At 37.3% G+C, this 12,376-nt stretch overlaps 1 protein-coding gene across 4 annotated transcripts in view; it reads right to left on the bottom strand.

Annotated features, from left to right (window-relative positions):
- The window catches only part of FYB1 (FYN binding protein 1), a 166,259-nt gene that overhangs the window by 38,559 nt on the left and 115,324 nt on the right, over positions 1-12,376 (bottom strand). For all 4 annotated transcript variants that reach the window (XM_078365548.1, XM_002745030.7, XM_008992136.5 and 1 more), the window contains exon 4: positions 897-943. In XM_078365548.1, coding sequence (XP_078221674.1) covers positions 897-943 — 47 coding nt within the window. The remainder of the gene's footprint in view (positions 1-896; positions 944-12,376) is intronic.

The following is a 12,376-nucleotide window of genomic DNA, read 5'->3' as shown; positions in this document are numbered from 1 at the left end:
AAAAATGAGAACACTTTTATTTTCTAGGAAAAAGGACTTCTTAAATAACTTAACATAAATTACAAAGCAAAATTAATGAATTTGATTATATAAAACTTTATTTATGTTCAATGAAGGACAGCATGGGCTAAGCTAATAGACAACAGACTGAATCGGAGAAGATATTTGCATTGTTTGAAGTTGACATGACATTGATGTCTGTAATATAAAGGAACTCCTTTTATTACAATGTGTAGTCGTTAACAGCAACAGAACACTAAGTGATATGGATGGGCCCCAAAACCACATCATGCTGATTGTACAAAAAACCTAGAGAAACCTATAATATACTCTTTACGTGAACTAAATACATGCATACATGTCACAATATGTGAGGAATTTGTGCAAACACACATACACATTAAATATGTTAGAATATTTGTAGGAAGGAAGGAACAGAAACAAGGATAAAGGAAGTGAGTCATGAGGATAAAAAGGAATCAACAAATAAAACAAGAGAGGGGTCTTGCACAGACCAATGATGACAATGACCCATTAATGAGCCTATAAGAATGATTAGCTCACTTTGGGAGGCTGAGGTGGCCAGATCACTAGGTCAAGAGATCAAGACCATCCTGGCCAACATGGTGAAACCCTATCTCTACTAAAAATATAAAAATTAGCTGGACATGGTGGCACAGGCCTGTAGTCCCAGCTACTCGGGAGGCTGAGGCAGGAGAATTGCTTGAACCTGGGAGGCGGAAGTTGCAGTGAGCCGAGATTGCGCCACTGCACTCCAGCCCGGCGCCTGGCGACGGAGCAAGACTGTGTCTCAAAAAAAAAAAAAAAAAAAGATTAGCTCAAACTTCTGTACCTGATTTTACAAATAAATAAATAAAATATGTTTTGCCATTTACCATCAGAGTGCATGACACCATCTTGATTATCTTCATTGACAGGACTTCTGAAAACAAGAAAGAGGAACAGTGAACATGGAACAAGTAGGTTTTCACCTTACAATGAAAAAGGGAAAAAGGATTATTTTGTGAATTATTCTTTTCTCTTGAACATTTGCTCTGATTTAAGGCTTCAGACATCATTAGCATAGGCTTTAGCCTTATATTTATGCTGCTTTTGTGAAAAAAATGGGAACTGGGAAACGAGCATAGCACCATTCATTCAAAGTAGGCTCATACAATTAATTCATTGCTTCTGGGGGGTAATATGCTTTCACTAAATTGACAGTAAATTAACACTTCAATTCTGAAATTATGAGGGCATTTGATTGGTTCTTTGGTACATATACAAAAGAGAATTAGATCTAGGGCTGGGCACCATGGCTCATGCCTGTAATCCCAGCAGTTTGGGAAGAAGCTGAGGCAGATGGATCACTTGAAGGCAGGAGTTCCAGACCATTCTGGCCAACGTGGCAAAACACCCTCTGTCCTAAAAATAATAGATTGGTGCAAAAGTAATTATGGTTTTTGCCATAAAATTAATAGTAAAAGCCACAATTACTTTTGCACCTACCCAATACAAAAAATTAGCCTGGCATGGTAGTGCACACTCAGGAGGCTGAGGTGGGAGAATCACTTGATCCTGGGAGGTGGGGGTTGCAGTGAGTTGAGATCGAGCCACTGCACTCTAGCCTGTGCAACAGGGCAAGATTCTGTCTCACAGAAAAAATAAAAGAGAGAGGGAATTATATGGTTCCAATCCCTGACTCCTTCCTTTTCTCCAGATGGTTTCTTTTGGCTTTATGTTTATCACCCTGTCCTCCAAGGTGCTTCATTCCAATGGCTTCACTCCAACTGCTCTTAATAACATTATCAATATCTGGGCCCCACAAATCCCTAATTATGTATATAACCATTTATATTTTCTATTCCTCGCAGGTTGATTCCTAAACACAGCTGGAGAAAACTGCTGTCAATTTTACTGACTCTGGACATTACAAACAATTGATATTCAGTTTCAGCTGTATCTCCCTCTGCTATTCTATAATCTCATCACTCTTTCTTTGTAGTCAGCTGTCTCTTGCATTGTCTCTCTCCATACCTATTAAAAATGTTTACCACTTTCTTCAGTATGCCATTCCTCTCTTTTCCCTATAATCAGATGACCTTGTTTCTTATTTCACTGATAAAACAGGTCATTAGGTGTGAACTCTCTTGAGAAAATACATTTCCTCAACCCACAAACTCATCTGCAGTTACACCCGTCCTTACCTTCTCCCTACTCTCTGCAACTGTGTTCTGAATTTCATCTGAATTCTCAGTAATTTTACTCCATCAATTACCCACTTTCTTCCATGCGTTGCTTTATTACTTATATTCTTCTTACTTCACTCTTTGCCCTTAAATCTCTCATGCTTTGTTTTCTCTCTCAGCCCGTTACTGGCATCCGTAAGACACAAACACTTCACTTTACCTCTGTGAATTCTTCACATTACCATAAGATATTCCTCCTTTAACCAGCCGAGCTAAGAAAGAGTTGTCTTTATTCACTGACTCTACTTCCTCTCCTCCCATGCATTTCTTCCCCCACTGCAATCTTTCCTCTATTGCCACTTCTTCCCTGAAACTATTCTTAAAAATATTAGCTACCAAATCCACTGAGCCGCCTCAGACTGCATCTTACTCGACTGCTTTCTGGCCCTTGATGGTATTGACCATTTTGCCCTCATTGAGTCTTTTTTGTTTGTTTACATGACAAATAGCTCCTGGCTCACTTCTTGTCTCTCTGGCCACTACTCCACAATTTTCTTTGTGGTTTATTTTCTTTTGACTTTCTTTTTAAGTGATGATGTTATGTTGTGTTCTGGTCTTGGTTCTCTTTTTTTTTCACTTTGCAGTTTTTCATAAATGATTTTCTATACCCCCACAGCTTTATATATGACCTTAATGTTAGCAAATTCCATGTTGAAATCTCTAGCCCAGGTTTCTCTTCTGAGTGGGTGTCCTACAGCCAGTTCTGTATTAACATCTCAGAAACTGAGGTTTCTCTGTTTTAGCCCAGCCTAAACCTCCTCTCCCAATTAGGTTTCTTTTCTTGTTGGATGGCACCACAATTCACATATCCATCACACAACTCATTCGTTGTTTTTCACTCATCTTCAGTCATGTCAAATCAATCATTAAGATCCCCATACTAATTCACTTCCCTCTTCCATTTTCCCCTCTCCTGCTAGACACAAAAATTGGATTATATTATCTCTAGAATCAACTTTTGCAGTAGCCATCTGGTCAGTGTTCTAATAATCAGAATTACTCCTTCTCTTCCCTATCCTGAGAGTCTCTTCTCCAACTTTTGCCATCTTTCTAACACAAAAATATGATTATATTACTCTCATGTCCAATAATCAAACTGCTTAAAGACTTAGGAAAGATAATTACTTGAAGAAGAGTTGCTGGTTGCAAAACTAACCCCATTTGAAGAATGTGGGCCTTTTTAATCACTAAAACTATAAAATGGATACACCTATAACTCAGGAAGAACTGTCATGGATATCTGTCTCAGTCTCTACCTGAGATGGTAAACATAGGTAAAGTCTGTCAATCTAATAAAGTCACTTTAAAAATAGAAAATTAAAAATTTGACTTATATATGCTTAGCTTTCTATTTGAGTAAGTATAAAGGCCCTGTTAATTAACTCATTAAATTGGTCATGACAAGACACTTGTTTCTTTAGAGAGTCTTTTTCATCCTTGGAACATTCAGAATTAAATACAGACATGATGGAATAAGCTAAACTTTTAGTAAAAGCAATTTGTGGAATAAATTTTATAACCATTGGGACAATATATATACATTCAAATTTTTTAAGTATTTGTAATATTTAAGAGATTTGTTACATTAGTGAATATTCAATTAGACTTGCCACATCAATTTAAAATGTGGTTTAGACTTTCTAAATTTTAGTTGAAACGTTAAGGAGTCTAGGTATTGAGTGTCAATGGCTGCTCACATCAAAAAAGGAAAGTCAAGCAAACATTATCAGTTCCTGATAAAAGAATACACCAAAAAAATAAAGAGAACTAAATTTGATCAAGCCACCTCTACCTCCCACTGTCAATTTATAGGAAATACAGAGGAGAGAAGAACACATAGCTATATTATAGAGAGTAATCAGCAAAATCTAGATGATGGGGAACTATAGTATCCACAAACAACTTGATTTCCTCAACAAATAAATTGCAAATAATTAAAAAAAAAAAAAAAGACATGGGGAGTGAACCTATATCTTAAAAGAGAATAATGGGCCTGGTGTGGTGGCTCATGCTTGTAATCCCAGCACTTTGGGAGGCTGAGGTGGGTGAATCATCTGAGGTCAGGAGTTTGAGACCAGCCTGGCCAACATGGTGAAACCCTGTATCTACTAAAAATACAAAAATTAGCCGAGTGTGGTGGCAGATGCCTGTAATCTCAGCTACCAGGGAGGCTGAGGCACAAGAATCTACTGAATCCAGGAGATGGAGGTTGCAGTGAACCAAGATCGTACAACTGTACTCGAGCCTGGATGACAGAGCAAGACTCTGTCTCAAAGAATAACAAAACATAAAACATATATAAACATATATGCCAACAAAGATGTGAATAATTTGGATTCTTATTCAAACAACTTAAAACATATACATGTTGTAAGAGATCATTGGAAACTAGAACACTGACTTGATATTTTATATTAATACACAATCTATTTTTCTAGGAATACCTACTGAAATATTTGTAGTTGAAATTATATGATGCTTTTTATTAGTTTCAAAATAGTATAAGAGGCAAGTGGGTGAGGGTAGAGATAAAACAAGATTGGCCATGAGTTTACAGTTGTTGAAGTTGGTGAAGGGAACATGGAAGCTTGTTATACTATTATTCCTGCTTTTTATATGCTTAAATTTTTTAAAATATACTTCTTAAAAAGTATAAGAAAAATCTAATTGCAAATGCTATTGGATATTTAAGGGTACTGAATGTGGTTCAATTTAATAAATTTATGAGAGCCATTTAAATTTTTGGGAGGATTTTGTTTAGTGGGGTGATTAAATGTGTTCATTCAGGTATTTGGAATGTTTAAAAATAAAATCAAATATGTTAATATATACATGCAACATGAAACATCAAAGGAAGTTTCACTAATCACCTTTATAAAACTGATTTGAAAGAATTAATTTGAGGCATGTGAGCTGTTCGATCATTAATCAGAGATCCCCCTGAAAATAATTCTAAGTTAAATACAAATTACTAGATGTATAAATAAAATGACAAGTCATATAATATAAATTTAAGTACTTAAAGTAAGATAGGCCTTTGCATTATTAACTTTGATGAATTGAATATTACTTACGAAGAAGAAAATACTTAAGACATTTAAATACACTGACATTGTACAGAGTAAAATCCATAGCTCTTTTTATGTCATACAGGTTCTTATGATCAGCCTTGACCTGTACACCTTTATTTCTCATAGTTCCTTTTCTTACATTATCTTCTCACATATTAACACTAAACTCACATGCTGTCTGAATACTCTCTGGTTTTCTGTTTCTCTGTGCTCAGCCCATACTTCCCTTCTTTGGAATAATCCATCCTTATCAGCATCTCCTACTTGTGGCCCTCCCATTCTTTTTTCTTTTTTCTTTCTTTTGTTTTTTTTTGAGACAGAGTCGCAATCTGCTGCCCACGCTGGACTGCAGTGGCTCAAGCTTTGTTCACTGGAACCTCCGCCTCCCAGTTTCAAGAGATTCTACTGCCTCAGCCTCGTGGGTAGCTGGGATTATAGGCATGTGCCACTACCATGCCTGGCTAATTTTTGTATTTTTAGTAGAGACAGGGTTTCACCATGTTGGCCAGGCTGGTCTTGAACTCCTGACATTAGGTGATTGCCCACCTCGGCCTTCCAAAGTGCAATGATTACAGGCATGAGCCACTGCAACTGGCCTCCATTCTTTAACCCTCTCTTTAAACACTCCTTCCTCTGGGACATTGTCTCTGACGTCCTTAAGCCTAATTATTGCATTGCTTCTCTGCATCATCCATCCATCCATTATAGTGATTATTCTGTATTCCTTTGTAATTATAGGGTAATTACTTCAGGTCTCTCTTTTCACTACCAAGCCATAAACCCGTTACTGAAAGGGATTGTTACTTCGCTAGTTAATTTATTATGATGATTATCATTTTAGAAAGTTATTAGAATAATTCCTGTCATGATAGGTTTTTGATTTTTTTGATGAATTAACAATATTCCAGTAACACCAAGAGCCTAACTTTTATAACTAAAGCAAATTATCATTGGTGAAAAGGATGTTAAATCAACTTCCTAAAACACCTGTATGAATAACAAATACTTGTAAAAGGAAGGGTATTTGCATGGCATATTCATACATGTGTGTCTGCACATTTATGCAAAGCATTTATTACTTGTAGACAATGTTTGCCTGTACACACATCTATTTTATTTATGGACCCAACATTATAACATCAATCTTAGTTCCACTTTATATAGGCCTGAATTCATAGGATGTATATTATGAAAATATTCAATAAATAATTAACAGTGATTATAATAGCAATGGTGGTGAAGAGTAAAAGGAAAAGAGATGAGGAGGAGAAATAGAAATAGGTCACGAGTAAATCCAGATCAAACTGTCAGCAATTGCTCCAAAGATTCCAAGCATTGAGAAAAGCCCCATAGAGAGATTAAGAGAAAAACAATGGAACCAGCCACAGTCTAAGGCATAGGAAACTAAGCAGAGGAAAAGGGTGAAGGAAAAGAAAAGAAAGCTTACCAGTTATGATAATAGGCCTGTTCAACAAGTCCTCCTTTGTTTATATGCTATAGCATGTAGAATTAAATAGGAAAAGTCAAGTTAATGACTGTCATTTTTAGAAAGCTTATTAGCTCTTTATTTCCTGACGTATAAAGATGTAAAACCGTTGACCTTTAAACTTTGCTTTCTTGTTTTTTTTTTTTTGGAGACAGAATCTCACTTTGTCCCCCAATCTGGAGTGCAGAGGCAAGATCATGGCTCACTGTGAACTCGACCTCCCAGGCTTAGGTGTCCTCCCACCTCAGCCTTCCAAATAGCTGAGATGACAGGCATGTGCCACAATGCCCAACTACATTTATACACACATGCATTTATATATATATATATATATATATATAATATTTATAATATATAATATAAATAAATAATATTTATAATATATTAAATTATATATATTTATAATATATTAAATTATATATATTTATAATATATATAATATATATAAATAATATTTATATATAAATATTTATATATATATATATATATAAATGCATGTGTGTGTGTGTGTGTGTGTGTGTATTTAAAATGCAATATAACTTTGGCCTCAACTACTTTATTTTCAAAGTTATTTAGGATTTCTGATTCTTACCTGTCTCGAATGTTTTACGCTCTTAAGACATCCTGACCTGAATGATATGATTTCAAGTTACTTCTGGGAACAGCTTTAGGAGTAGGCAGATCAGGCTGCAGATGAAAAGTCCACCCTGCCTTCTGAAGTTCCTTCCTTAATCCCAATTAGAGATTCCAGTCTACAACCTCGGGAGAACTGTAAAGTTTAGGGAAGCCATTCCTCCTTGTTGCCCTAATGCTGGGTTCCTCCAGTTCTCCCCTCTCTCCACCCTTATCATTATATATCTGTAGAGACAGGGTTTCATCTATTCATGCATTTAGCTTTTAATTATCATAAGTTTTTTCTTTCTTTAAAGAAGGAGGAAGAAATCTACATGACACATTAAACTTTGTTCTATACTTGCCCTTATTGAGAGTAAAATGTTGTGGCCTTTTCTTTGGAACATGTCTTCCTATATTTAACCCACAAGGAATTTGAAAACTGATTTCTTGAAGCCAACACTTTCCAACTGGCATGAGAGAAGACTAACTGGCTGTGGACTACTGATACGGCAAGTCTCAAGTTTCAGAACATTTTAAGCAGCTCTAATTAATAAAAAGTTTACAACAGTAAATTCTTACTTTTCCTCCAATTTTACAGACAAAAAATAAAACATGCACACAAACAAAAACCAAGAAAACCCCTAAAATAACTATGAATGATTTCAGGGCAAAAACTGGGGAATCTTTCTTTTTCTCACCTTAGTCACTTCCCATTATTATTATTTTGTATTACTTCACTTTTTCTGTCTCATTACTATTAATAACCATGTAATTTGTTTGATATGCCAAAATACTCAACCATTGATTCTGTTTTCATATGAAAAATTAATTATGATGTTAAAAGTATAATTTGAAAAGATACCAATAAATGTATTACAATGGCTGGGCACAGTGGCTCACATCTGTAATCCCAGCACTTTGGGAGGCGGGTGGATCACCTGAGATCAGGAGTTCGAGACTAGCCTGGCCAACATGGAGAAACCCCGTCTCTACTAAGACTACAAAAATTAATTGGGTGTGGCAGCAGGCACCTGTAATCCCAGCTACTCGGGAGGCTGAGGCAGGAGAATCTCTTGAACTTGGAAGGCTGAGAAAGGAGAATCACTTGAACCTGGGAGGCAGAGGTTGCAGTGAGCCAAGATGGCGCCACTACACTCCAGCCTGGACGACAGAGGAAGACTCTCTCTCTCTCTCTCAAAAAAAAATGTATTACACTAAAAGATGTTGATTTGAACATCAATAATGACAAACACTCTTTTGACCCATTTCATTTCCTCTTCAAATGCCTGAGTAAAAATAGCAGAAAATGTAACAAACTAATTTCTGACCACTAGGTGGGGAAACAATACAATTTAAAATACAATATAACTGCTCTTAACTACTTTATTTTCAAAGTTATTTAGGATTTCTGATTCTCGCCTGTCTCAAGTCTTTTACACTCATAAGACATCCTGGCCTGAATGATATAATTTCAAGTTACTTCTGGGAACAGCTTTAGAAGTAGGCAGACCAGGCTGCAGATGTTAATGTCTACCCTGTCTTCTGAAATTCCTTCCTTGATCCCAATGAGAGATTCCAGCCTATACCTTGGCAGAACCGTAAAGCTCAGGGAAGCCATTCTTCCCCTCTGCTCTAATGCTGGGCTCCTGCAATTCTCCCCTCTCCCTACCCTGATCCTTTTTCCCTCTCAACTGGATCTTTCCCATCAGCTTACAGACATGCTGCTATTTCCGTCTTTAAAAAGGCTTTTGATCTCATTTCTCCCTTCAGTTACAGTCCCATTTCTTTGCTTTCCCTTTCTTTGTAAAGGAGTTGTTTATATTTGCTCTGTGCAATTCCTCTCCTTTCATTCTCTTTCAAAGCCGTTTCAATCAGGCTTGTTTCCCCACCACTCCTGACAACTTCCCCTGCACTGACCTCCACAGTCCTCACTTTCTGGTCTCCACCAGCACCTGATACAGTTGCTCACTGACTTCTCCTTGGATGCTTCCTTTCCTGGGCTTCCAGGACTCCGGCTTTATTGGTTACTCCTTTTATTCTCTTTTGCCCCTTCTCCTCTCCTAGGCCTCAGAGAGTTACAGTACCCCAGAGCTCAGTTCTCTTCTTCTCTGTTTACACTCCCTTCCTTGGTCATCTTAACCAGCCCCATGACTGTGAAATATGTTCCTATTTCTCTCAAGTCTATATTTTAAACCCAGAATTATCTCCCAGACTCTCCACTTCTTACTCAACTGGATGCTTAAAAGGTACCTCAAACGTAACATAGCCATGACCTCATCTTTGTTAAACAAAACTTGCTCACCTTTGTTAAACAAAATCTAGGAGGCTATTTTTTTGGACTAAATTCCTATACTGGCCCCAGAAGACCAGACCAAAAATCAAAATGGAATCACCCACACTCATCAAACTAAAACTGAGTTGTCATCTGGCCTTTTGGGAAATCAGGAGAGACAGAGAATCGCCTAGTTGCCCAAAGAGGCCAATTTTCATCTTCTGTACCAATAACTTAAGTGCTGTTTCAATCTTTACAACAAAGAATGACCTGAAGTCAGCTGATGTTAACTTCCATTATCTTTCTATTGTTCTGGCTTATAAGGAAAGTAACTTTGAAATGACCAATCCGATTTTTGTTCTTTGTGTTTGCTTCTTCAGTTCTTTTTGTTTATAAAGCCAGCCTCCTCCGCTTCACTCATTGGAACGCTTACTGTATTTTATGAAACAAAGTGTTGCCCGATTCTAGATGTGCAAATAAAAACACTTGAGATCTTTAGATTTGTTGTAATTTTAACATCTTCAGCCTCCCCATGATGGTGCTTGGGCTGATGGAAGCATGATCCTTAGTTTGCTTGAGTGAAAAACACTGGAGCCACCCATTCTAGATCCCCATTTTCCTTCATACCCTAAATCCAAATTTCGTTATATTTTCCTTCAAAATACACCCAGTATATGCACACTTCTCACCACCCACACTGTTCCCATCCTGGGCAGTGCTACTCCATAAGAGCCTGCATTTCCAAAACATCTGACTAACTGGTTTCCCTGCTTTGAGAATTGTCTACGTACTGCCTCTTCTCAGCATAACCATTAAGGTGATTTTTACAAAGTACAAGTCAGAAAATGTCACTGCTCTGCTCTGACTCTTTGAGTGGGTCCCATTTAGAATAAGCACTGCAATCCTATCACGGCTTACAAGCCCCTACATGAGATGACTCTCCCTACTGTTCCTTCCCTTGCTCTCTCTACCTGCTCTCTCTGCCTAGAACAGTCTTCCTTAATGTCTAACTCCCTTACTTTTTTTGAGTCTTTGCTCAAGTATCACTTTCTATTAAGTTGGTATGAAAGTAATTGCATTTTTTGCCATTGAAAGTAATGGCAAAAACTGCAATTAAATATAAGGGAGCTACTCTCACCTCTCTCAAGTAGCAACATGCTATCCTCAACCTTACCCTCATACTCCACCTCCAGTACTTAACTCAGCTCCATTTTCCCTCTAGGAAATATGTCAGGAAGCATCAAGTGCTAATACCATATACTTTACCTGTTTATTATTTATTTGCTTATTTATTTATTTTTGAGACAGGGTCTCGTTCTGTCACCCAGGCTGGAGTGCAGTGGCACAATTACAGCTCAAAGCAGCATTGCCTTCCTGAGCTCAAGCAATTCTCCTGCCTCAGCCTCCTGAGTATCTGGGTCTACAGGCATGCACCATCATGCCCTGCTAATTTTTAAATGGGTAGTAGAGACAGGTTCTCACTATATTGCCCAGGCTGCTCCCAAACTCCTGAGCTCAAGTGATCCTCCCACCTTGGTCTTCCAAAGTGCTGGGATTACAGGCAGGAGCCACTGTGCCCAGCCCTGTTTATTATTTTCATTTATTTAGTCTCTTGGCCCCTGCTTTGCAGGGTCTTTGTTTGTTTAGTAATATTTCCTGAACTTGTATTACAAAGGCACAATATAATGGCTCAAAAAATATTTGTTGCATGACTGTAAAGGAAATCTGTTAGATCTTGACCTGAGAGTGGTATTTGATTAGAAATGGGAGGAACGCTTGCAGGTTGGCAGAGAGAATGTTTGGCAAATACTCATGTATATGTTTTGAGGACTGGTGCTGTGAGCAGCACGGAAACACCTATATCTTTCACAATTCTTCTTACAGACTACCCCATACATTGTCCCTTCATGTGAAATGTGACATTTTGAGCCTGAACATCAAGACCCATTTTGCTTTCATTTCCTCTAATGCATTTCTAGCTTCCTCTACTTGGGGAAAATTTTCTAACCCGGATATTGCTTCACTGTGGAATTTATGTGAGCTTTATGATGGGAGCGTGAAAGTCATTCACTACACACATTTTCTCTTTTGAAAAAAGAAGTAGCTGGATATCATGGAGCGTAAGAGGCCTTAAAGTGACATCCATAAATTCAAATGCTTAGAAGGGTGTGCTGTTAATATAAATGCACAAAGCAGGTCATATATAAGATAATAGCCATGAAGCTGCTCCAACACCCTCTACTTACTATCCTTAAACCCCCAAGAAAGCATATTAAAGTAAAAAAAATTTTTGGTGGTTTTCCATCTTTTCCCTAAATTGTAGTCATCAAGCATTTCAGGGAATCTGTCAATCCAATATTGTTATTAACAGTTTCCATTACATGGATTATGGATATTAAGTACTTTTGTTGTAAGGAACATCAGTCTGGCAGAGGAATTTAAGTGAAGAAAAACCAAATTGTACTAAACATATTCAGATATTATTTGTGATAAAAGAGAATCACGTAAAGCAATTTTCTACAAGAAGAAAGGAAATATCTAGTCCCTTTTGTCTTAAGGATTTATGCTTGCCATTGTCTGGATATTCTTCTTGACATGACATTTCATTTTATTCCAATCTGCCACTGGCTTTTTCCTTTACCGACTATTCTATTAAATCCTGGATAAAGAACCCATGTATAGC

This window comes from Callithrix jacchus, chromosome 2 (genome assembly GCF_049354715.1).
Source record: "Callithrix jacchus isolate 240 chromosome 2, calJac240_pri, whole genome shotgun sequence".
Classification (NCBI taxonomy): Eukaryota; Metazoa; Chordata; class Mammalia; order Primates; family Cebidae; genus Callithrix; species Callithrix jacchus.
Note: the sequence above shows the minus strand (reverse complement) of the source record. Positions and strands in the feature narration are given on the sequence as shown.